The following is a 27911-nucleotide window of genomic DNA, read 5'->3' as shown; positions in this document are numbered from 1 at the left end:
GAAGATCATGGAACAGATCCTCCTAGAAGCTATGCTAAAGCACATGGAGGCCAGGGAGGTAATTCAAGATAGCCAGCATGGCTTCACCAAGGGCAAGTCCTGCCTGACGAACCTAGCGACTTTCTATGATATTGTGACAACAACAGTAGTCAAGGGAAAACCAACAGACATCATCTGTCTGGATTTCTGCAAAGCCTTTGACACGGTCCCCCACAACATCCTTCTCTCTAAATTGGGGAGATACGGATTTGATGGGTGGACTCTTTGGTGGACAAGGAATTGGTTGGATGGTCACATCCAGAGGGTAGTGGTGAACGGCTTTCTATCCGGATGGAGACCGGTGACGAGTGGTGTCCCTCAGGGGTCTGTACTGGGACCAGTGGTGTTTAATATATTCATCAATGACTTAGACAGCGAGATTGAGTGCACCCTCAGCAAGTTTGCAGATGACACCAACCTAAGTGGTGCAGTTGATACGCCAGAAGGACGGGATGTCATCCAAAGAGATCTAGACAAGCTGGAGAGGTGGGCCTGTGTGAACCCCAGAGAGGCAGTGGAGGCCCCATCCCTGGAAACATTCAAGGATGGGTTGGATGGGGCTCTGAGCAACCTGATGTAGTTAGCAGTGTCCCTGCTCACTGCAGGGAGGTTGGACTAGATGACCTCTAGGGGTCCCTTCCAACCCAAAACATTCTATGATTCTATGACTATCTAGAAAAGGACGTTAGGATGCACAAAGATAGCTTTTCCTATTGTATTGTTGTAACTGTCTACTAACATATGGTGTTAACTGTACATGCAGGATGAGACAAGAAAATTATTAGCCTCATTGTCTGAATTTGGTATCTATTTCATCAAGCAGTAAATTGTCACATCTTCTGCAGTAAAATTTTGCAGAGAGGTGATTTCTGCACAGCACCTAACAGCAAAGTTTTCCTTCAGTATAAAGCCACAATTCTTCCCCTTATCCCCCCATTTTGGGGGACCTTTTCCTTTGTATGCAGGCTTTCCTTTGTATGCAGTAAGATATGGTGCCCTAAAGCAGCCCACAGATAACCTGACTAACACCTATGGTCCTGCTGCATGAACAATGACCATGTGACCCTTTACTAGGTCTGACGTACCCCATTATCAGTACAAGCTGAAATAGCCGCTGACATCATTCTTTCTAAAGCGTAAGTGAGGAGAAAGCTTGCTCTCCCTCCTCTGCGCACACTTTTGTTACTCACTACCAATGCCAGAAAACAGCCAAGCAGCGTAAGAAGTCTAAAGGGTTACAGGAGGCAACTCAGAATATTGACTGGTTCATCTCCCTGCACTGTCAGTAATTGAGGCTTGGTAGAACATCACCTGAACTGCTTTCAACCACAGTATCTTGGTTCCTCGTGATGGCATCTGAGGGTGCTATAGACACTTGCGGTTTCTTCTGTCTAGCCTGACACAACCAGCATCCATCAGGAAGCGAAGTTTCCCCAGCCTAACTGATCTGGCAGAATTGCTTTTATCTACTTTTCCAAAAGCAGGCTGTGTCAAATTGCGTCACATTTTCTAAATAATATCTATACATATTTGGATTGAAAGAGGCCACTAAGAACTTTTACATACACTCTACTTTTCTGAATTGGTGGTTGTATCTCCTGGGATTTCTTTCTTCAAATATTTTCCTAATTATCAGTTCTTTCCTTCATTTGTGCATCATAAAAGTTGATGATCATAGAGATTTGTGTGGACACTTGCTGAGCAGAACCACTGCACCTGAACCTAGAACAATCCCAAGTCCTGATTGTGTAATTGCATGTATTGGCTGAGCTATGTGGCAAATTGATCAGCTCAAGAGAACCACATCGCCATAAAACCGAAGTAATTCCCAGGTTTCAAGGAGTACCTGCATGACCTCATTCCTTTTGATGGGCTTAGTGGGAGCTGAGGATAACAGTGTAGGTGCACACCTAGTAATCTAAAGGCTAATGTATTTTAAATTGTTGGGACATGATTATCTGCTCTTCATCCACAGAAAGAGTATAATTAAAGGGATCAAACAGTTGTGAAGCAATACGGAAAGGCTATTGTTATTTTATGTGCACTGTGGAGATTGCTTCTTTCCAATCCATTACAAGTGTTTGAGATGTCAACTTTTTTTTAAACTGCATTGTTCTATATATTTTCCTTTACGGTTTCCAGAAGCATTGCATGCATTTAGAAGATTCTGTGACCATCAACAGCAAAGGACATAAATCCTCTTATTCCGCTCATTTGGAAGAACTCCAAACTTTGCCTCCCTCTGCTGTCAGTCCCTCTCTTTTGTACATACTGCCTTTTAAATATCTACAAAAGATTTTTCAAAAAGACAAGGGACAAGTATTTGGTATTACAAGCACATGGCTTCACCCTCTTATTCTATGTCACTAAGTCATCCTGCTTAGGATGTGACTATTTATTGGTAGCAGTTAGCTTTAGTCTTTCGTATTTTTGCCTAGACTGGTACTTCTGTACAAGAAATTCCAAGAGGCAGAAATATAGCTGATGGTACTCTATCCTCTTCCAAAGGTCTGCCTGCCTGTGTTAACAGCCTGTGCTAGGGGAAGCAGGCACTCACAAACATTCAAAACAACTGCCAAAAGGGAGACTGATTGTACGCTCGCTGCTGTGCAGTTTATTTATTTAATCTCATTTGAACTCTGCAGGCAAATAGGGCAATCAGCAAGGATGAGATGTGTTGCTTCACATATTAATGCTGTCTCTACTAAGAAAATGTCATATTACATCTGTTTGTGATCATAGTAGAAGGCAACCTAATGAAATAACCTTAGGTCTCCTTTAAAATGGTAATTGAGAGGAGACACTAGTATCTATTTCAATTTCCAAGCCAAGTACAGAGATTTGTCTTTATGGTAAGACTAACACCATTTTAAATATCTTTTGACACCATGCACTTTATAAAAAAAATTAACACTGTCTCAGAGGCTGAAACTTCCCTGCTTAATTCCAGATTCCATTTAGCTGTGTTTTCTAGTGGAAGATAACCTCCCCCAGCCCTGTTAACACAGGAAACAGAGGGGACAGGTTCCTAACTTAGCTGTTCAAATCCAAAGGGATGAATCTAGGCCAGATGAAATATGTGCATTTAGAAAGGAATTACTTGGACTTCACTTTATCTTTGGCAATTTCTACCTACAAGGTTATAGATCTGAGCAAAGACAGTTTGGTACTCAAGCAAATGAGGGGTTTAGATCTAAAATATATCTGTGGGTATGGACAGATAAAAAGAAATAAGAGAGTCTGACTTTTGTTTCTCTGAGATGCCAGGCATAAGTTCACTCTCCACTTTATGGATTCTTCACAGTTAAGTTTATTGGAATTATTTGTAAGAACAGTATTATCAACTCACACTACTCATAACTCCTCTCCTTGTTATTGCATATACATCAAACATACAGAGGCTATTCCATTTTCCATATATATCTTACTGCTCAAGCAGAACAATAAAACAGTTGAGTGAGCAGAGTATAAAATCAGAATGTAAAATAAGGCAAGCATGATAAAAGCATTAGGCTCAGTAGTCTTTTACTAGAAAAATAGATTTCACTGTCAAGTTTCCTCTGAAACTTTTAACAAACATATTGCAAAAGAGGAAAAATGAACTTTATGGTAAGCAAACTCCTTCCTTCGAGGCACTGTTACGTAACTTCTAATGTCAATTTGAAAATAATTCAGGAAGTCAATTGATAGAAATATTACCCTAATCATAAGAAAAAGAACAAAAATCTTTATTTGGTTAAATAAAAGGCTGAATGGAAAAACAAATCAGATTAAATTTCTGTACGGGAGAAAAACTATCACTATTTTGGCTAAGATGGAACAAACATTACAAGTTTAAAGTCTTACAAAATTCAACTAGAAGAATGAACTCTGTTACCAACAGTAAATTTAGACAATTCAAAGAGTTTTAGTAACACATCATAAAGTTTGCAACTTGGGTTAATTTTTTTTATTAAGAATTGTTTAATGCATTGTATACACATGTTCTAGCATAAGAAAGCAACATGACTGCAAAACTATTTAAAACCAGTGGATAAAAAGTTTTCCAAGGATGCAACTTCCAATTCTCTTATGAAACATATCACTTGGCTTTGCGTTTTCACCTGTGCGAGTGCTTAGCAGTGGCAGATTGTCTTCAGTCACTGTACAGAACTTCCTACACAAACACTGACTGGCCCAGCAAAAAAAAAAAATGTTGTTTCTCTGACATATTTAAGCTCTATCTTCCCTGTACACACCTAATCATGGATCATCTCAGCTTCTGCTGTCTGCCCCTCAGGACCTCTATGGAATACCTCCAGGTCCTTCCCATGTCCCTACAGCCATTCTCAACTGGTTTCTTCCTCAATCCTTGCCCCTTCATATTTTGGGGGAGCTCCCAGCTAGAACTGCAGCGTGATGCAGCTAAGTGTGGTCACCCTGCACATGCTGCATAGCTTAACATGTAGAGGACCACCCAACTGAAAAACTCCCTCTATACTGAAGACACCAATCAATTTCTTTCTGATTTTAATCACTCAGGAGTCAGTGTTGAGAAGTTGTGAGGGTAAATTTAAAGGCAGAATATAAACCTCATTTTCTTTGGTTGAAAAAACAGAGGTACATGGATGCTGATTTCAGCAGCAACATCAATACTGATGGATTTTTTCTCTCTTCCTCAGGACTGCGTGTGTCAAGTGACCTATCACTAATGACTTCATTATCTTGTCCCACTATTGGGTAATTCTGAGGTCTCCATCCTAAGGAAGTATTCATACAGTTCTATCTGAGCTCACAGTCTGGAAACTGTTCTAGTATTTGTCAAGTTTCACTAGGAATCTGGTCTCACAGCTGCCTGTGTCTACTGTGGACATATAGAAAGGAGGAATTTGCAGTGACCAGTTTGAAGCATGATGAAACAGCCCTTCAGGATTCTTTTGCAGACTTCAAACTTCTCTCAGAAATGGATAAGGCTTTTTTTGGTATAGAAACCAGCAACATATCACCTCTTGCAAGAAAACAAGGATTTGATCTTGGAAGACAAGATTTGCCAAACAAGTGTAATGGTTAGACTCAGCCATATAAGTCAATTATTACAGATTAATGGTTGTTATTAAAACTAATTAAAACACCTAGATCTCCCTGCTGTTTGAAAGAAATATTGTATGGATTGCTTTGGCTCTCATTTAGAAATTCTTTGCTTGAATGAGGTAAAAAGAAATCACTGCCTAGAGTTTTGGTTTAAGGTTGCCAAATTTTTGTTCTATTGAAGACTATGTTTCCATAATGAAATGGATACACAAAGCAACTGCAGTAGGAATGTTTTGAACATACGCAATGTGTATTTCTTAAAATATACATTTCTAGATTTCCAGAGCTTCCTGTGTGGTATCTGGACTAAAGAAGTAGGGGACTCTGTAGGGGAACCCAAGGAAGTTTGAACCTAAGCAGACCTATAAGGAATAAAACCACTTATCAAGATGAAAAAAAAAAAATCTACTTTCCAACCTAAAAATAAACACCAAACCCCTTGGAAATATGGCAAGCAGAACATGCTAGAAGCAGGCCAAGACAAAACTACAGTTAGACCAAGCTCTTGTACAATCCTGACAGGAGGAACACATCATAGATCTAAAATCCATGCTTAATCCAGGTTCTCCAGTTCCTGCCTGCCTTCAGTGCAGCCCTTGTTTGCCAGTGCCAAAAAAGTATCTATTCATGTAACTTGCTACGTTGGCCAAGTCTTCATACCACAACTTCAACATCGGGTAGGAATGCTCAGTAAAGGTAGAAATAAGTTGTTACCATTTCTGATTAAAAGGTGGGCTTTTTTCCAGATAGTACCTAGCCTCCTTTTTGTTGCAAAAGATACTAATTCTGCTTTATTCAGAATCTAATCCTTAAAGATCTATAAGTAAGCTTACTTTTTTTACTACTGAATTTCCTACAAACCCCCTATTTTCTACAAAAAATAAAATGCCATGTTTCAAACAATTAATATACAGAAGTAAATATTTTTAAACTGCAAACACCTGCTGTAACAAAAATGCTGTTATATCAATGATAAATTCATATAAAACGTGTAAATGCATACTGGTTTTTATAGTGCATAGAAACTTCAAGGCAAAATACAATAAACACAGTATCTTATCAAGGGAAATCTTTACCCATGTTCAGCTCTTACACTCAATCACTTCATGCTTATATACTACCCGCTGTTTTTTATCTGAACTTTTAAGTTTTTAAAGCTGCAGAATAAATTACGAAAACCAAAAAAGCATAGATCTGACTGGATTTTGTCCCCCGTTTCCAACAAAACAGCCAATGCTAAGCTTTCTGGTATTTTTCAAACCCATCATCTTAAGAAAATTCGTATCTTAAGAAATATAGGTACATTCTGAATACTTTCTCACTTAAATGAACCTATGAAAATTTATATGAAGACATTTTACTGTTCAGAGCAAACTGCAAAACTGTTAACGTTTTGTTTAAACCACGATAAAGATTTCCCTTTGATCATTTCTTTGGTAAAAATGGCTGTGTCACATTTACTTCATCTGCTAGTAAAAGGCATTTTCTTTGGTGGAAATACTTTGATCTTACAAGTCCAGCTTTGTAACACTTAGATAATAGGTCCATTCTGTATTACCTGCTCATTCAGCAAATGCAGGTTAGCTCCCATTTCAGACAAAATCAAACAAAATTCAAACAAATCAGTTTTAACACAACAGGAAGTCTAATCACATGAAAAATGCCTTTCAGTAGTAAAATGACAATGTTACAAACAGGAAAGGTCTAAATGCAGTTTCACAGCTATTTTAAAAGCATCTCATTTCTTGAAAGTGTAGAGGAGTTTACTTAGAAGCATAGTGGATGTTTAAAATGCACAGCTGCATATATCTTCTGTAGCTTTGTGATGATTTCCAGTTCTGCTGCCTTAAATCTCCTGAATTAAAAAAGAATAAACACAGATCGTTATAACATGAATTCTATTCTTTTGCTGCTTAATATTTTCACATATTTCTTCAAAAATAAACTTCATTCCAGTTTATATTTTACAGTTCTTTTGAATGGTCCAATTTGCAAATCTGAATCCTTCATGATTCACAGTGTCATGCACCAAAAGGACTTTACAAGAATGGGACCTTAGCTCCAATATGGGATAAATCCTGGGGAACCTAAGTCACAGCAACCAACAAGTACAAGAACGTGCAGGAAACAGAGGAGACAATACATACTTGGAAAGTGTTTGTTATTGACTGTTTTCCTATTTATTCATCTCTTTTATATAACTTTACCTGACACTTCTCTTTCTGTTCTTTAAAACAAAGGGTATGGAAACAATCATCTCTCAGGCAGATGGCTTGCGATAAGGAAATACTGTACCAGCAGTGACATGGATGCAAAGTCACTCACACCCCTCATCTTGAGATAACAGAATCACAGAATGGCAGGGGTTGGAAGGACTGGATGGTCTCCCGAGGTCCCAACTCCCCTGCTAAAGCAGGGTCACCCAGAGCAGGTTGCACAGGACATCATCCAGGCAGGCTTTGAATATGCCCAGAGAAGGAGACTCCACAGCCCCCTGGGCAGCCTGTTCCAGTGCTCTGTCACCCTCAAAGTCAAGAAGTTCTTCCACATATTCAACTGAAACCTCTTATGTTTCAGTTTGTGCCCATTGCCCCTTGTCCTGTCAAGATGAGAGACTGGGGTTCCAGATGCAGAGGGGGAATAACAAGGGGAAATAGCTAGAGTGTGTAGGATTGGTCCTCAACTGAAAGAACCATACTCTGACAAGCATTTCCAGCTGGCATAAGCAGAAGCAGCCTGTCATTAAGACTGTAAAGAGGGCAGAGAATCAGGGAAGTTCATTATACAGCTTCCACAGGGCTACATATCCTCCACCTCCTTTTTCTAACACTAATCCCTTCAATCACCATCTATTAAGCTCTGCCTTTTTTCCTAGACTCCTATAATCCCTCATTTCGTATCTCTGGTACTGTCACATTCCCCACTCACTATTACACTTGCATCCTTCCTCCATAAACTCACCCGACACCTAAACTACAGCCTGAAAGAGCAGGATTTTGGATACATCAGCAATTCTTATGCATCACAACACCTACCCCACCATCCACAGAAATGTTTCATGATCAGTAGCCAAGCAATTAAACAGGTTAATCCGGGTCCTATTTTAAGGACTGCATGGGTGAACCAAACTCTTAAACCACAACAATGACAGCACTAAGTTAAAAGGTTTTGGATTTGCTTTCTTGCTGATATTACATCATGAATGACTATATATTGTTTTATCTAAACAATGGTGCTATTACTGTGTTGCTCCCACAACAAAAAGCCCAGGTTGGGATGGCACAGTGGATTTCTTGTATTAGGCTGCTCAAAAGGAAAGTAAACTCTGGTCTCTGTTTCATCTCTTACTTACCTTTTTAGGAACCAGATTAAGTTTTTCTGTGCCTAGCACTACTGCTTTCCAGACCATTGCTTTCTTCCACTTTACTGTAAGAAAGAGAGGTTAAATTCCAGAACTCAACCTTTAAGTATATGATGAGCACAGTCATTCCAGTCCCACAATCCAATCACAGAATCTATCTAAAATGCATTTGATTCTGTGCTTTAGCATGTCAAGTTCTAAGAAAAAAGAAGGCTGAACAAAATTTAAGCAACCAAAATTTGACTCTGTTTTAGCCGAATAGCGAAGGCTCAACTCAATCCCCCTCAAAAATCCCACAAAGTTCTGAGCAGAAGCTATAACAGTGATAGTATTCCCAGAAATGATTGCTGTACTATCATTTCATTCAGTGTATAGAACAGAAAGTGAATGATCAAATAATATACAAGCAATATACACCTCAACATCCTCAGAACATGGGCTGAAACTGTCATATGTTTGCTTCTTATGGAGTACCTACAACTAGCTACACCGTGTTGGTCACAATCAAGACTTGAAGTAACAATTCTCTTGCTAAAAAAAGATCTGAATCACTAGCCTCCCACCTAATACATTGTTCAATGTGACATTTTAATTATAGCCTCACCAACAAAACTCAGCTGTATTAGTCATCACTTGACATGACAGACCAGAAAAGTTCCTTTGGAGCCATTCTCTCTGGTACACAAATCTATCTTCTAAACAGCTAGTAGTTGAAATAACTTTCAGTTATTAAAACCAGGCAAGAAGTACATGGTTTAATAGATTCTCCTCAACTGTGTTTATCTACGAACTCAGAAGTAAAGATCAAGCAGCTGATCAAAACCACATCCCACATCTCACCAAGCATGAAAACATTATTTTAGTGTGCTAAACTGTGTTACAATCCTATTGTAATACAGTTCCAGCATGTTTATAAGAACCATGTCTGTGCGACAAGGACAATTATTCAATTGTCAACCCAAGACATATCCCCAAACACTCAGCAGTATAATAGCGTACTATATTCCCAAGACATATCCCCACTTTAAATCTGTAATTCAATTATTCTATAAAGCTGTTTAGATAAGGGGGAAAGCACTAAAGTGTATTTTCAGCTAGCACTGGAAAAAGGAATGGGAAAGTGAATACACTACAGAGAAACAAAGAAGGTCACTGCAGCAAGAATTTGAAAGAGGGAAAGACAGCACTACTCAGAGGCACAAAAAAGGGAATATTATATGAAGTCCAGGAGGAGAAAAGGGACTGAGGGGAAAGAAAGCCAGAGTAGACTGGACACATCTAAAAAAGAACTGCTAGGCTGCATCATAAAACCAAAGGAAAGTTAACAGGCCAAATGAAGTGACTGGACTTCAAAGGATGGGCAGAGGGAGAAAGTATAGCTTATTTTAGCAAGCAAGCCTTTAGAAATGCATTATCCTAAGCAGGGGGGAGCCAGCACAGGAGCACCAAGCTTGAAGCAGCAGAACAGCAATAGAAGCACCTATGCCTGCTCCTTGGCTCCACCAGCGCAGCCGTTCTGGTGCCCAAGGAGCCCAAGCCACCAGCACAGTGAGAAGCCCCCACACTGAGGCTGGAGTTACCACCACAACAGCCAACACCAGCTCCCAACACCCCAGCAGCTTCAGGCTTACCTAGGACAGTTAGGGCTTTGACCACATGCAAATGAGAGAAATGTATGTTAATATGGACATAAAAATACATATGAGAAAAAAATTCAAAGCCTTTTCTGTAAAATTTCCACCTGAAAGTTATTTTCCTTTAGTTATTGCCTTTTAGAATGAGTTTATAATGAGGACACATGGTACTCAGAAAATATTGAATTATCTTCCAAAGACCAAAATTAAGTGCCAAGTAGAAAACAGCATTCTTCACACTCTGGAATTAGGGAGTCTTAAGTAAAGGAATAAACTGTACTTTCAGATTCATCATTAACCCTTACCAATTGGGGCAACAATAAGGTATAATTTTATACAACACACTGTAATATGTAAAGGAGCAAATATTTAACTATAGTATACAAATTCTTTACTTACAGTTGCTCAATTTGGTCAAACTCTTTTCTATCTGCATAACAGAAAAAAGGATGACATAAGGTCTCAATTTGACAAACAGTAGAAAAGTTTGTTTAATTATATTATTTACTCCATGTACAAGCAAAACAAAATCTTATTTTTTCATTTTATTAGTTTTCTTAAATTTGTAATTCAAATTACCTTGTTCTTCTATTCAATGGAATTACCTACAAATTTGTAAAAACCTTACTTTGATCAAGTTTTATTAACCTGATTTTAATGCATATCATGTAATATATTATATATACACATATGTGTACATGTATGCATATATGTATAATGCATAGACACATGTCTACATAAATTTTACACGTGCAAGGTGAAACAGAAGTGACATCTAGTTCAGCTCAGCTATGCATGCGTTAGGTTCAGCAACCAACATTAGTGTATTCTGGCTTAATGCATTTTCCTTCTTATGCAATGCCTTGACAGAAGTTCCTCCCATCAAGACTACTAACAGTTGCTTCCATTTCTAAGCATTCCCCAGAGAAGTACAGCCTCTAAATTCCATTGTCTTGTAAGTTAAAAAATAAGGACTATATAAAATCATTTACAAGAAAGTATTGCTCATTGAAAGCACTTTTTACGTGAATTCTAGACTCACAGAAGAGATTTAAAAATCTAAAATAATGCAGTGTTGTAGAAGGAAGTGTTTTATCAGAAAAAAAGACAGATGTGAAAAAAACCACCGTACTTCACATATGAATTGCTATGAGTCAGACCTTTCTACCTTTGGCTGCAATTTCAATGGAAAGCTAGAAAAGGCTGAGAGAAAGGAGACTTACCTGCACGTCTCTCTCTCGAATACATCTCATAAAGGAAAATAACAGTTACTAAAATAACAACTTCAGCCACAATTGCTAGAAATGGTTTGAGAGGCACCATGATGGACAGAACTCTAAGCTGCAGCTTTCCTCTACTTTTCCCCAGTTCAAAAGCAGCTTCACACCAATATACACCATCATCTTCCTTCGTGAGGTTCAATATCTTCAAGTGAATTGCACTGTCAGATGTTCTATTAATCACATACTTGTCTGGCAGCAAAGAGCTATTAATGGCAATCTGAAAATAAAAAAATACATTACATCTTATTAATGCAATGAGAAAGTGTATAATCAAATTATTTATATTATCAACAGATAGTTCTAGAGAGAGATGTAAAATGAGTTAAGAACAAGATGCATTTGTGAAGCATGTTCAGTCAACCTCAAAGGGAAGGATTTATCTTAGCTGGCCACCCCAGTTCCCTTTACATTCTATGGAAGAAAATACGCACTTTTAGTGAGCAACTTCTCTGACCTGTTTTAGCCTATTTAAAATCAGATGAAAGGAACCCTTGACTCTATTGATTTTCCACTGACAAAGGCAGTCTCAGGTGTCAGGATCTAACATCCACGTTTCACCACAGCACAAAGCATCCACTTTCTAGCAAGTTGAGCTGGGAATGCTGATTCACTGGGAAATACATTGATAGTCTTGCAAAGTCAATCCTAGTCTCCAGCAGCACAGAGGTGACCGATCTGTTCACCTCCCAGCAGTTGACAGTGCTTCCCCCAGAGAAGGGCTAGAACAAAGTGGCTATGCTTCCAAGGCTGATGGGGATTCTGAAAGGAGGGTAAGTGAAGGACAAAAACTGCCGCGTGGCATTTTTTTTTCCCTCACAGCCTTTAAGGCAGGAGCTGAAGTGGGAAGAGATCTCAGCTCCTTCAGAATCAAGTGGCACAGTGGTCTCCACTACAGGATAACCTCCTTCAGATCCAGTTCCCCAGACTGGTCATACAGGCTGGGAAATACAGAAGTACTTGTACCTGGAGAAAGGGGAAGATAAGGGACATGGCTCCTGTTCTCCCTCAAGCCTCCAATCCCTTACATGTCTTTCAAAGGGTGTCCTGCTATGGCAAGATGTTTTTCGGTATCAAGTAGTAAGATTTGAGCAATGTAACCATCATTAATATAGCAAAGACAAGTACCTCAAGGCTCATTTGATTTGTTTTACTCTTACCTGGGCTGTAAGAGTATGGCAGGGAGCTTTTGGAAAAGAAACATCATACAAACCAGAATAAAAACTCATCCCTGTAATAATGAATACTTATAAGTATCACAGATTTTTTCCCACGTGCAGAGATTTACATTAAAGTTAATGGAAATATAATTTGTAGACCCTACAGTGAAAAGCCATTATACTTTACAAAGTGTCTGTACTTGATTTTTGCCACAATGTTTTGCTTGGCCGACATACAGAAACCTTACCTCTTCGCTTCCATTGGTCATATACCAAGTCCAAGCAATGGGAACATAGCCAGCACTTTTACAAACCATTACAGCTGTGTCTCCTTCATAACTGACTATGGGTTTTTCTTTTCCTTCAATTTTCGGTACTAAGAACAAGTAGGAAAAAGTTCATCAGGTGAGACCCACATGTTTTAATTACAGTATTACAAAAAGATAAAATATATTTAAACACATATTTATAGAGGTCCGATCACTTTCTTTTCCTGTAAATACAGACAATTCTATCATTCATGACATGATCTAAATGAAAAGTCACTTCAGGCTGATATTCCATATACAGGATTTGTGCAGAAGACTACAGGAATCCTGGTCTCAGTTGCTGTATAATCTTAAAAGTTGCCAATTAATACTGAAAACCAAGTGATAATCAGACTGATTTCTACCCTTGCCCATATCCTCTTTCCCTTCCTTGACAGCTGTGAGCTACATGCTTCAGTTGTAGTACACTAGAAATAAACATACTAATGTTTCTACAATTTCACTCCATCTGCAAAAACTGGTAGAAGTCTATTCCAGCCATAATGCTATCAGGCAGGTTGTGCATGCAGAGAACTCTTTTTTGTAATTAGGACAAAACTGAAGATTGAGGGAGCTTTGTAGTTACAGTTTCTAAGCTGAGGTAATGACTTGTGGGTGAATGCCAGCAAAGAGGATTTTTGGTCCAATCTTGCTAAGGACAAAACATGGCCACAAGAAACAAGGCATCACGTTATAACTTGAGCTACTTGTTCCAGCCATTATACCTGTAGATGCCCCACTGTGTTCCAAGAGCAAAATCCCCAAAAAAGGCTGTTGAATTTACTGAGGCATCCCACAGATATAGTTAGAGCTGAGCAGATATATAATGATAGAGCATGTATTTCCCCTTTCCCTTTCTTTCCCTCCTTATTAGGATATTTACCAACATGTTTTCCTCAGACCTTCAAGTTTCATTGCTCTACCTTGTATTTACAGATTCAGTACATCTTTTAAATTACATTGGTTACACAAAACTAAACAGGCCAAGAACTTGCTTGCAACAGTTATGATGGAATAATTTGGTACAGACCAAGATTGTTCTTGTACCTTCCCCCTTGTTGACTGGCTGAGCATAATTAATTGTCCTGAAAAGTTCACTTCTCATGAGTATTCAAACCTAAAAATTTCCATTCCAGAAATATGAAAACAGTTTGTTAATCAGAACACTGCTTCCAACCTCAGAATTTGCTGCACAATATATCAATCCAGCCTCATTACTAGTGAAGCCTTCTCACTCCACATATATTTGTTTTAATCATTAAACACTATCCTTTTAAAGAGTAGTGACAGAGTATCCTCATTGCTGTCAATAAAAGGGACAACTTTACTAAGTGCTGCCACTTCCTTTGCAAGTTATAGAAGAGAAAAAACCAAAAGCAGGTTGGGGAAAAAAAGAATGGAACATGTAAAACCAAAGAAAAAGCCCTTGTAAGCAGCAGCACAACAGGTTTATGTGGCAGTGAAAAAGATTTATCCATGCTGTTCAGTGGCAAAGCACAGCTATAGGCATACCAGCAATATCTTTACCACATTAGTCATGATTAAGGTGATAAATATCCCTTTGAGGGCAAACACAAATTAGTCTGTTCTACCCTTTAATATAACTTCACACCATTCCAAGAAACTCATGAATGGTCTCCATGTTCAATAATCTGAACTTCCTATAAGCACCTCTTAAGTGTTACGATTTTTGCAGACCTGGGTAAAATCTCAAATCCTTGAAATCTGCAGGGTTACACCAAGCCAGGATGGGGTGGGGGGGAAGGGGAGAGGCAACACATCCAATAGTGCCTATCTGCCTAGTAGAAAAACTATTGCAGTTAGTTACATCAGTGATGACTAGCCACTGAGTCTATATCAACACATTACTCATCATTCCATTCAACAATCGTTCTCTCTGCATTATTGAGTGGAAGATTCAAGGACTGCTCTTTCCCATTTCCTTCACTCTTGCATTAATCTTGAAGTCTCAAGCCAGTACTTTTTATGGCATCAGAAGTGGCAGCATTCAACCACTGTGAAGCAATTCTCCCATCTTCTTGTAATAAATCAACCAGTCCTAAGCACTGTTCTGGAAAAGATGACTTCCCTATTGAGTCATTCCTGCCCTTACTGAAATAGTTATTGTATACTTTCAAAAGAATAAGGTCTCCTTTGACTTTGTTTAATCTAAAAAGACTTGGGTAGCCATTCAACTAAACCTTATACACATGTTGTCAAGAAATATATAATTATCTTCAGAGATTAAAAGGTGTGAATAAATGACAATTTTATCTTCAGTATTGCAAGCTAGTCTCCCCTGGTTGAAGGTTTGAAAGCAGGTATTCAAGACTTAAACATACGTGAGAGTTTCCTCAAGTCCTATGACTAGACATCCCACTGAACAAAGCCAGCTTGCAGCACTGAGAGTTACAAAGCCCTGCTGGTTAGCTCAGCTGGGGTTAGGGTAGTTATTTGAAGAGTTAAGGATTTTAGGAGCCTGTGTTCAAGGGAGAATCTTTCTTACTTATCACAGCCTGTGGAGCTTTCACAGATCAAATGCTCGCCTTGCTCTTTGCAAAATTTGGATGGTGGGAACAGAGAAGGTAATAGCTCTCAGATTAAGGTTCTCAGCAGCTTGTGTTTGTTTCATTTCCGCATGTTTTCTATTCAAATGGATTTCATCTATCACTGTCAAGGGCAACTTTACTGGAGAAGAGAATACAAAAGAGCAGAACAGGCACTCACACTGCCCAATGAAGCACACTAACTTTTAAAGGTAAGAGCTGTTCTTATGTTATGTAAAGTGAAAGATACACTAAAGCAATAACTTTGTATTTCAGAAATACAACCAAATTTGCTCAAAAACCTGCCTCCATTCTGCCAATCATTACTCTTGTTGTAACACTGAATCTCAGGCCAAACTTTCAAATCATTGGCTCTGCTTTTTGAATAATTTATCTGAGACACCATCCTTTCCTCCCACCCCTCAGAAAGTGATGATGCTGTAGGCATGGAGAGGGAAGGGGTAATCAGTTACTCATTTAGGAAAAAAAGTAGGCTTATACACTTTTAGTTGTTACAAAAATTCTGTTTAAAAGGCTTTTAGTTTTTACTTCAAAATTCTTCTTCCCTCCATGCTACAGAAATGCCTTTGATAGCAATTCTCACTTACCTTAACCATGTTAGGCACTGCTTATCAAACTAAGTTGAAACTTCCATACTATCCAGAAAACATATTAATACAGGATTTCAATGGTCAGATAAAGCAAAATTTAAAATAACTTGCCTTGTAAATGAAACACAGCGCTGATTTCTTCTTCACCTTTCAGAGTACAACTGTAACTTCCCATCTTACTGCTGTCTGAGATATTCAATCTTCAAAAAAAAAAACAGTAGTTTTACTAATTTGCCTTTTTGCTCATATTTTCTTTCATCCTACAACTATCAATGACTGCTAATTACCATTCTAAAGAAACCAGCAGAGATTAGTAGTGGAGCAGAGAACATACATTGCTGAAACAATAGGATTCAGGTTTACTGTTGTTCAGGAACAGCATGATATTTAAGAAAACAGAACAGGCACAAGCATACCTGGGAACATAAATATCATTTTCACCCTCACTGCTCACAGAAAGCCAAACATCTTTAAGCAGTATGATCTACAGGTTACCAAATTAGATGTGGGTTCACCATGTGAACTACATAGTATACACTATGTCAGACTTCAGAAGAAATTTAAATGGTTTGTTCTTTCTAAAGCCAGTCAGTCCATGACTACCATAGCTCCAACACAGAACAGTTTTAAAGAGCTGCCACCTAATGAAGCCCAGAATCCTCTCTGCTGGCAAACTGTACTCAGTAGAACAAAAGTGACAGTACATTCCCATCACATTTTCTATCACAGAAATGTTATATAAATATTATTGATGTTAAGAAACCAAAGCAATACAAAAATCCACTGGAGACGACCTGATTAATTAGCCCACTTACAGGTTTTTAAAGTCCAACAGTAAACTGTAGCAATTGAAGAAAATTTTCTACAACACTTCCTGAACTTCTGCAGAAGTTCAAAAGAATTAAGAAAACGTTAAACAAAATCCAAAACATCTTTACTGTAAAGCTGATTCCTTCTCTTTGCCTAGTTATGAATGAAAAAAACTGGCCATTGATGTCTTTCAGACATCTGCAAAGCAGCACTGAGGTGGAAAAGAAAGTGTGGAGAATGAAACTGAGGTTTTTTGCAGTCTCAGACTGAGATTACTGTTTCACTTACTGAACAGAATTACTGGACCTCAAAGAACTGTCCTTATTCTATATTATTCCCTTGAAGAAACCTTGTTTTTCCAGCACTAGACAAAGAACAGGAGCTCTTCTTCCAGGCTTGAGGTCACTGCAACCTTTTTCCTCTCCTGCAGCTTTTATATCTTGATTATGGGCACATATTAATCACTGCATTTGGCTCTTTCCTAGTATAATTGGCTAATATTGGGGAGTGTATATGCATGCAAGTAAATCCTTAGAACCTGCAAGTCAAAGTGTAAAGAATGCTACTTACAGGATGCCCCAGCTGTTTTCAGTTTTATTGATGTGTCTGATTGTTTTGTTTCCCCTCTTCCAAGTCACTTGAAGGCTTTTCAAATGAGGATAGTTGTCCAATCTGCATGAAAGTTCAACTCCAATTGCATTGGCCAAAGTGACATTTTCTTCTACGGAAGCACCAGAAACACCTAAAAAGTTCAAAAAATTGGTTATGAAAAACATTTCTTCATCTGGGGGAAGAAAAGATTCAAAGATTGTGTTTTACATATGCTGGATTACAGGTAGATACGGCGTGCTGCTGTTATAGTTCCCAGGATAAAAAAACCTGCAAAATCAGACAGTTGGTGTTCAACAGTAATTTTCTTAAGCCATGACTGAGTTACGATACACATCCATTACAAAAATTAGACAGTCACTCCATTCTGTAGGTAAACTTCGTAGAAGGCTCTAATACAGAAACATAGATACTCATATCAATGAACACAAGACAGACTTATGCTCCCACACAATTTAACCCAAACCAAAATATATTAAGTACTTAGCTCTCACCAATGGGAACAATGTCTGCTCTCAGTCTAAACATCCTTTTGACTTCACATTTGGTATCAAAAAAAGCAGGATTTATTGATTAAAAATATTAGTAAATATATAAAGTTATAATCATAATATCAAAGAATTAGACTTTTAAGTATCTATAAGCATCCAGGTTTTAGTGAGTTGCAGATTTTTATGACACTGTGAGATTAAAGATAATATCCTGTTGCTACTGAAGTTGCTGCTAAAATCCACAACCTTAACACTGTTGGATCTGGCCTTTCATGCTACAGCTACTCAACTTGAGACTGTCACCTTCAAACTCATTTAGGGCTGTCTCTGCCTTCCTAGTGGCAAGTCAGTAGAATTACAGTATGAAAACATTCCAATACAGTATAAAAACCTGACACTTTTTGCTTTTAACAAGCTCTATGAGCATAAAATGAGCGTATCCCCAAGGTAGGTTTCAACAGCAGGTATCTTTTCCAATCCATACAAACAGCCTTTTATAAAAAAATACCTCTGATTTTGTACCTGTCAGCACTGACATTTTATTTCATAATTTACTTTTTCTTTCACACCTTCTAGATAGAACTGTGGTTAGTCCACCTGAATACTCCACAAAAATTTATTCCAGGCCTTACCCCAATCCTAGACCTACCCTGTAGTGCCTGATGGTCAAAAAAGCGCAGCTGTTATTTCACAGCTCAAATTCTTTCCGAGAGAAAATGCAAGTTTTAAGGTGCAGCTCACTGACTTAGTAATGCAAGTCATACCTAAGCAGCAGCAAAGTCTGGCTGAAGTGGAAGCACCAGAAGCTCCCATAGAATATTTGAACTTTACTGGGTCTGGCAGAAGCATTTACAGCCTGCAGAACAGCATGGCCAGAACTCCAAGTCCCAGCCAAAATATTACAGATCTGTTAAACCAGACTTAAACTTAGAGGTGTAACACCTCGGTCCTTCCATTACATTCAATAAATGAGCCAAGCATAACTCACTTTGTTGACGTTGTTTATTATCGAAGTAATTTTGCAAATGGAATTGGCTTCACAGTAGCAAAAGTTTTACAGTCAGATTAGTTACACTGGCTAAAAACAGAATCCATACCTTTTGAGATTTTAAAAATAAATCGACACTTTAAAAGAATAGAACATGAAAAGCCTGTGCTGTTGAAGATTAACCATTAGCAAGACTGCTATCTGGGGCTTCTCTGTAGCAAGAGTGTGTGTGCCAGAACAATAAACATACACTACCTGAAGTTTTCTGCTAGAAGCAAACACTGCATAAATGCTGTGCAATCCTTAAAAGCATCATACCAATACTTTGCAAAGGACTTCTTATTGACCTCCTCCAGGTGAGCGATTTCAGTTAAATCAATTTTTCCAGTTGTTCAAGAAATCAGTTATAAACACTTATTTGGGAATCACAGAATCATAGAATGTTTTGGGTTGGAAGGGACCCCTAGAGGTCATCTAGTCCAACTTCACATCTACTTTAGGAAGAAGCTTATCTTGCCTTTTCTCCACACTTTAACTCCTGTAATGCTGCAAGGCTGACTAGTACCTGCTGGTTAACAAAGTACCCTAGCCTACATGGTGAAAAGAAATTGTCACTTGAATTGACTTAGGGGAACAGATAGCTATGAATTGGTTTTACTTGCAGTTTTAATTAAAAAAGTAAAAATCCCATTCTCCACTGGAAAATAGTTATTAGAACACAAAACTGAATAGTGCAACACTGATTCATCTTTTCTTTTACCAAGCTCATCATTTGCTCACCATGAGCATCTTAACTTTCTCAAGTTGCCATCCTAGATACTTCTACAACTCATACAAAAGAGTGTGTGTAATCATAGGCATGCAATCTAACATAACTGAAGAGAAAATAACGCACTCACCAGACAGGACTACCTCATACTCCACAAAAATGACATGGGACAAGTTGTATTTGGTTGCTTGCTTGAACTCTTCTGTGGCACGATCTGGACCTAACAAGGTTGTGGGAGAAGCAAAGTGGTATGTTATGATCCTATAAAGGTAATCATACAGCAGACTGTCAATATGGTACTGCAATTGTTTCTTATAATAATCCTGGAGGGAAATAAAAAAGGACCTTGCCAAATGCTGACTACTATGGAGATCCTTTCATATACCTTGTGTCTTAACAGCCAAAATCTTACAGTAGCAGTGCTGTGTGGCCTCTGTTACAGTGATTATGCCATTTTAGAAGATGGTTTCTAGCTTTAACATAATGTTGTAATTGTGAATGTCAGTACACTAAAGAGGTTGCAACTGTCTATTTCGCAGCCTGATTCGAAGTCACCTACACATGTGGCTTTTCCTAAAGCTTGCAGGTAGGTCCTAGAACTGTATGGGCTACATCAGTGTTTAAGTACAGCTTGGGTAAGTAATAAGCTTTAGAAAAATTAAAAAGAAGAAACAGAAGGACAGAACACTGTCATTCCCAAAGCCACTACAATTTAACAACACCATCAGAAAGCCAGAGGTAAACTATCCGATCTAGATGCAGCTCTAATGAATGCAGGGGCAAGAACACCCTGTGCTCCATTGGAACACAGTCAGAGTCCCTCACTGCTCAAAAAACTCCTGTTATACTGCTGGGAATTTCCTTCCACACACAAAGAGTATCAATATTGACAATCATCTGCCTGACTAAAACATATTCCTTTCCTTCTGTGGGGCGAAATAACATTTAAAAGGTTTAATATGGCCAGCAAAATCCCTTTGCTGTAGGGCTATGGATAGCGTACTGTTCAGAGACTACCTTTATAAAGCTCCACAAAGCTCAATTACAGCTATCAGGCAGGCAACTGTAAGCATAAACAGTCTGTTCCCACCACTATACTTGTTCTCATGCTCTATGTGTTGCAAGAACAGAGTAAGAAAGCAAATTAATAAGCTACAGCTTTAACAACAGATGTGACCCAGCTAAGGAAGCATCACCCTTCTGCATCTACACACATAACTTCCGTTAGTATTGTACTATCTGCATACAAGTTCCTAGTAAACTGAAGCACACTGTGGGAGAAGACATCATAAATTATCCTTAAAGGAAAGGTCAATTTAATACAGTTGCAGCAATTTTCATTTTTTCAGTTTCCACAGTTACTATCTATACAGCTTTAAACATCAAACTGCTTGCCTTGGTAATTATCAAGTAATATAAATCCGCCATAACTAATTAATTGATTAAACAACATCAAGGTAGTACCTTAGGGTAACCAAATTTTAACAATTTAAGTAGAAGACAACATGTGATTGCTTTTACCAGGTGTAGATACATTATGTCCAAATGCCAAATTATGTGATGGGCTCCCCTGAGTTTGCCAGTTGACAGTTTGTGTAGTTGTCATGGGCTCTGAAAGGTAAAAAAAAAAAAAAAAAAAAAAAGCCCTGTTACAAAAAAATAGTTTTCTTTCACTTTGGTGATGAAACAAAGGAAATAGAGATTCCCCCACACCATGGTAGATAAAATACACTAAAAGTTTTAAGCTACATGTTCTACATGCTGGCAAATAATTTTATTGTCAGTTATTTTATAATGCGTTTCAGGAATATATAAACAGCAATTACTGATTGAATCTGCCTAATCATACAGCGTTCCAGGAGACAGTTATTCCAAGTTTTGTAGAAGGAAAGGGGATTCATTATCTCTTCTGTCCATGGATTGAAAAGGTTCCCACTCACAATTGGGAAAACTGGGCTACAACTTCAGTCTTCTCACTGAGAGAAGCACTGGGTGGCAGAGTTGATCACTGTGCAGTAGAAATACTACCTCTGAAAGCCTAGATCTTCTCAGAATTACTCCTTTTCTTTTACTGCATAAAATACTGAACTTTACCTCAAAGTTCTTAAACACATGCCTCTAGGCTACAGCTGAGACAATCTGGCTGTGCTGAAGGAGGTACCAGCTAGTGGTTTGCATCTAACTGTCTCTGAGTAAGCATTAAGCAGAGGTACCACATGCCTTCCAAGTTGCTGGACTGTTCTACAAAGCAGTGTTTTTCTTTATCAGCATGTCAGCTCACAACACAAGGACTGCTACGCCACAGGCAATCAGCCTTTTGCCTGGCTTGTTCCATCCACACTTTCATACTTTCCCTTATGCTTCAAACAATTTAAGAAACAATAAACCTGTATATTAAGGTGGATGATGTGGAAGAACAGAGCTTCAGGCTAGTTCATTTGGTGGTTGTTGGCAGTACACAGTTGTCAGTCTCAGCTACTAGTTCAAAATGGCTTTTTAAGCAAAAAAAATTATGAAGCCGTCTTCTAGCACTAGACAGTAGACAAGAGCACAAGCCTTGATCTCTGCCTGATGGAGCAACAAACTAGTCCAACTGTTTACCCCTGAAATAACAAGTGAAGGCTGAAAGTGTTCTGGGGAATCTTCCTCTGCCTGTGTGTGCAAACACCTTGACAGCATGCCAACGTTGTCATGGATCTCCTGAGTTTATGTCAGTCTAGTACATGCATCACCTGGTTTGTTACTGAAATCCCTGACGATGACAGATTCACAAGGCACCAGTGCCAGTTCATACTGTAGTTATCTAGCCACAAAAAACTAGACAACCTTTAAAGTGTCTTGCACACTAACAGGATCCTCACACTGACTTTCTTCCTCAATTCACATATTAAACTGAACTATTATACAGAATACTTAGCACATATAAATATGTGTGTTTAAGTATGGAAAGTCATTGAATCTGTTAGCTACTGCACTCCTCACATATGTTGTGCTAAAAGGCTCTGAAGATGAACACCAGGTTAATAGCATTATCGCCTCCAACAACAAAACTGTAGATAGAATAACTTGTCAAAACTTGCTTAGGTTCATGTATAAATATAACTTGGCCAATGTTTTATTTGGATTAATCAACACGAGCTTTGGCCCATTGCTCTGATCTTCATGGAGAAAGGAGAGGTGGGCACCAACAATCATCAGTTTCTTCTCTTACCTGGAACTTACTCTCTGCTCCCTATCAAAACCACAATTAAGATACAGAATATGGTGAATAAAGCATGAGGGACAAAAGAAGACTTTGACACAACATAATTCAAGAAATAGACAGATTAAGCTAGCAGCCACAGTGACACAAGGGCATTATTGTACCTTTCACTGATACAAGAGCATAAAGAAGAGTCCTCACATGAAAGTTTTTCATGTATAAGTGCTAGAACTGAACCCTCTAGTGGTTCTAGCTTGAGAATTGTCCCCTCTTCAGGGTCATTGCCTGCTTTTATGGCATATATGCGTAAGGGCAACTGATCACGCAACTGGCAGCTGGATAGCTTTTTCCCCAGCCCTTGAGATGCCTACAACACTTCAGCTCTCCCAGAGGCTTTAGAAGGCCTAGATGATATATTTACTTCTGTTTCCTCTGGAGAGTCACAATCTCATTTCAAAAAGACTTATTTAGTATGAAAATGTAAACTCTCCATGGTAACTCAGAGTCACTAGGAAGAAGTATTATAGCTTTAGGTGTACTGAAATAAAAGAATTACCAGGCGATGACTCATCAAGTCCAGCTTGCATCTTGGTCGAAGAGTTTGCCTGAGACTGACTGGCATCTTGTGTTGTCATAGCTGGATCTAAAAATAAAAAATGGTTTAAAGAAACTTTATTCTCAGTTGAACTGAGTTAGAAGTATCTAGATCATGAAAACAATTAAAAGAGCACCTCCTCACCTCAGCCTACTAACTCATTTTTTTCCCCAAGTTCTGAGCATACACAGCTAAAAACATGCAAGAATTACTTTTCATTAGTTCTTCAGCTTACTTCAGGCAAGAAAAGATTAAAGAACAGAGTACTCAAATCCTGTCTTGTTTGTGGGCTTAGCCTACCACATCTTATCACACTGATACTAGCTGATTATTTTTAAACATACATTAGCAGATTCACTAATAGAATAAGGACCTCATTACAGCCTTACATGTCTACCCTGTTTAGAGATGCAGTGAACAACCTCCTTTCCTTCTGTTGTCACTTTGGTGAGCAAAACAAAAGGCATCTGTGTCAAACATGGACTTAACCGAGTAATACTAATGACTATTTCTATTTTCCTTAATACCACTGCAGATCTGATTCTGCTCCTGTAATACAGTTTTTGCAAGAGCCAGGCAAGACTCTAGGGTTTTGCTTTACGTTCTTCACTGGAGAAAGGACAGCAGGGGAAAGATGCGAAAGATTTGCTTAGTCTGAGTCTGTTGCTGTGTCACTCTTCTAATAAGAATTCAAGGTCCCTAGATGTTTTGTAAAAAATGGAGATGTTTGCTCCTTCCTTTCTGTTCCCACATTTGGGTAGCAGAACTAGTTACCACAAAATGAACACTGTATCTTCACCTGCTTATGTACTCCAGGACATTCTACTGCCACAGCAGCAGGATGCACTCTTGCTCAGACTCACAGCAATCTCACGTTAATAACTTTTAAGCAATTTGGCCAATAGTTACACAGGGGAAAAAAGAACGCATGTTTTGCAGGTGTAATTGAAGTCTGGGAGGGGTAATAAGCTCTGCTAGACATCCACGACAGCAGCAAGCATAGATTGAAGGTGAAAAGCTGCATCATGCTTTAAGTGTGTTCAAACCTGTTGAGAACAGCGTGCCTTCAGCAGAAGGTAAAGTCAGCACCCTGCCAGTTCCTACAAGTGAACAACACTACTAACACTCCTACCCCATTTCAGCACTATAGGCACAGGCAACGTACAGACTCTCCCAGCGGCACCTCCAGCACACAGTTACTCCAGACTACGTCACGAGTCATGCCCGGCTTGCACCATCTGCTTTCTCAATCTGCCCATCACACTTCAACCGGTTTGGATCAAGAGTAGAACAAGATAGTCAACGGATATGATTAAAAAATAAGCATTGGTGGTTCTTAACAACATGCTCCCAGCATCTTCTGGCTTATGATCCAGACAGTAAGAAGACTGGGGTCTCATTCTCTGCTTGACAGAGGTGCTGAGAGCAGGGAGAGCTATTACACTTCTGATATTCATGGCAAGGTTGAAGAAAGGTCCGTGCATTTTTATATCTGCAGCATCTTGAGGCATTCTAAGGATGTCATGGATCACCTGACTGTGTCAGCTTAGTAGATGCATCACCTGCACAGTAATTAAAATCCCCAAAGATGATAAATTTAGAAGGTACCAGTGCCAAGCTGTACAGCAGCTCTGTTATCTCTCTGCAAGGAAACCATATAACCTGCAACATGGTTTGCATACTAATAGGGTTCTCATCTTGGCTTTCTTCATTGATTCACAGACCAAGTGAAAGCAGTCGAGTAGTGTTATATCTAGTCACCACTGCTTCCACGTCTTGGCTCTTGTATGTCCGTATATCAAACTACATAGCACAGAGATAACATTGCACCACCCTTGTGCTCTTGTATACAACTGCTGAATAGCAACCGAGATCAAGATGACCCAGCACTACATGATTAATGTCATCAAGCAAGGTAGTGATGTAAGCAAGTCAAGTGGAGTAACTTCTCAAACTATTGAGTCATGGCTGCATGCCTTAGCCTGCAATTGATTTGCATTAGATTTAATCAATAGTGTGGTAGCTTGCTGAGTTCTTGTTGCCCTGATCTTTACGCAGAAAGCTGTAGGTGAGAATATGAGGTCATTAATTTATTTTTCTATCTTACCTCTGCTCCCTACTGCAGCCACTATTTGGTGGATAAAGTGTGGATGTACCATACTTATCATTACCAGAGCAATTTTAGGCTTTAAAAATCTATTTGCTCTCTTTTTCAGCCAGACAAGTAGCTGAATAGGAAGAGGCTGAGATACAATTTAGTTTAATTTAACATGATTAATGTAGTGTTTGATTTAATGTCAATTAGTATCAAATTTATACTCTGTGCAAGCACACAAATATTCAGTAGCATCAAAAGCCAGCCATCAGAATCCCCTACTGACCCTAGAAAAGGGAAAAGCTGCAGGCTGGGCTCTCCTGAGGCATGAGAGAATCCACATGAAAGACTTCCAAGTGCCCTGATATAGAAGCCCTTCCCTCAGTGCAAGCCAGAAAAATCCAACCTGGAAGCAAAGTCTGTAAGAAGTGAGGGGCACCCTCTACTCTTGTAATTCCTCAGTATCTTTAGGGGCAGAAGCTGGGACATGAGATGTGGTGCATTTGCTTTTACTGAAGGAATCTGGCAGCACATGCTGCAACTAAGTTCAGCAACAACAATGGCAACCACATGAAGCAGCAAACTCTGAAGAACGGTGTTGTGACACTTAGTTAGAAATCGCCCTCAGCTCAATACAGAAGAAGTGGGATGGTTTAAGTTTTTCAAAACAATTAACAAAACAGTTACGAGACTGGAAGACAAAAGTAACAGAATAAGAACCCTCCTCAAGCTACTTACCACAAGAGGCCCCTTACAGTTTTGCTTTGAGGTATCTGCCCGACCAGCTGCAGGCAGCTATGCAACCCACCTTTCTGCAACTCAGTCCTTGTGCACCCAGCAACTCCCCCCCGGTTGCTTTCACTGCAAGCATTTATTTTGATTGCAGAAACCTGCTGAAGCCCCACTATCTCCAGAACACGTGCAGTTTCTGGACTTCGCTAGAAGACAGTTTGAGTTCTCCTCCCTCCAAGGGAGCGTGAGCTTCCCTTTGCTGCACCTGTGCAGGTAATACCCGTGCTTGACTGGGTTTTTGCACATTTGGTTAATAACCAATGGAAAAGTAAAATACTTTTCCTCACGTTTAACTCATCATGGAAATCACAGTATGATGCCTCCCTATCTAGTTCATACAAATACAAAAGCATTTAATAGGAGTCTTAAAAACAACAGCTGCACTTTTTACAGATAAAGGGTACTAAAAGCAGGTGGCTCATTTCTGATGTCTGCTCAAAACCAGACAGGATAACCACCACTTAAGGAAGATGGCAGATTTGTGGAAATTTTGGAAACACAAACAGGGTTTTGTTGCCCTTTTTTTAGTGGGTTTTTTTTTTTTTTCAGAAGAGGATATAATTTCACTGATGGTTTATACAAACTTAGAATTGCTTTGACCACCATTAGGTACATCTTTTGGCAGCAATAGTCATCAAAAATAAATACCATGTGGCTAAGTTGCCAAAATGTGACTCACACATTCCTATAAATATCAGGCCATTTACAGTCATAAAATTTTTTTGATCAACGAAATAAATTGTTAGAAAGGACTTCAAGTTTCATGAGTGTACAAAAACACACATATATATTTTAAGGAAGCTTTAAGAACTACAAAGCAGGTTCTCCTCTGTGTGCATACATAAATATATGCATTTTAAACAAGTCTTGAGTGCTGGACGCATTTTTCTGTCCTTTCACATCAGGTGAAATTACTACAAATTTTACACAAGTTATCATCACACAGGGAGCAGTATTGCTCCCCTCAGCGTTAGGAAGCCCAACAGCGGCACGCATTACCACGTAACTGCTCACCTACCACATGCTGAAAATGCAGCTGGGCCACTGATGGTTAATTAAAGCCGCAGCAGTAACGCTCACATACACGTACTGGCAGAACTTTCAGCCTTGGCAAGACCAACTACAACTCCAACAACTACATCTCACAGAGCAAGCATCAGCAATCTGATATTTCCTTCCGTTACCATTCTGTACTACTCCGTGATGCTTCAAAACCAGGGATTAACAACAGAAATCCACTAATTTCAGCAATCGGCTCCTATTTCCTTAGTCGCGTCTGGCCTGCTCCTGCACTGCTGAAAACCACTAGAGGAAGAATAGGGTCCGGAAGGCTCAAATCCCCCTTCCTTCACGCATTTTAAATGTCACATTTAAAAACGCAATATGAAGATCCCCCAGGGAACACTCCTCACAACCTGCCAGGCATGCTGATATTTTACCAATTTAACTTGCCGATTTGGGGGTTTCTCTTCAGGACTTCGATCGTGCTTTATTCGGGAAGGGCAAGGCACAATAAAACACCACGCCTCGACCTCCCAGTCCCGCACCTGC

General features: G+C 39.0%; 1 protein-coding gene across 2 annotated transcripts; it reads right to left on the bottom strand.

Annotated features, from left to right (window-relative positions):
* Nucleotides 1-3413: 3413 nt before the first annotated feature.
* On the bottom strand, nt 3414-24928 carry EMB (embigin). 2 transcript variants are annotated; one of them, XM_035900344.1, is made up of 12 exons: nt 24639-24928; nt 23435-23521; nt 21198-21287; nt 19807-19896; nt 17390-17561; nt 16121-16209; nt 12793-12920; nt 11328-11604; nt 10504-10534; nt 10102-10116; nt 8462-8535; nt 3414-6964 (listed from the first exon to the last, which is right to left on the bottom strand). In XM_035900344.1, exons 2-11 carry the CDS (start codon nt 23511-23513, stop codon nt 8478-8480), a joined length of 1029 nt encoding a protein of 342 aa, XP_035756237.1. In that variant the 5' UTR covers nt 23514-23521; nt 24639-24928; the 3' UTR covers nt 3414-6964; nt 8462-8477. The 2 variants fall into 2 exon arrangements, with proteins under 2 accessions (XP_035756237.1, XP_035756238.1); XM_035900345.1 differs by lacking the exon at nt 10102-10116.
* Between the last annotated feature and the right edge of the window lie 2983 nt (nt 24929-27911).

The sequence above is a fragment of the Egretta garzetta genome, unplaced genomic scaffold, assembly GCF_000687185.1.
Source record: "Egretta garzetta isolate BGI_Z169 unplaced genomic scaffold, ASM68718v1 scaffold268, whole genome shotgun sequence".
Taxonomy (NCBI): domain Eukaryota; kingdom Metazoa; phylum Chordata; class Aves; order Pelecaniformes; family Ardeidae; genus Egretta; species Egretta garzetta.
This window is presented reverse-complemented; position numbering and strand designations above follow the sequence as displayed.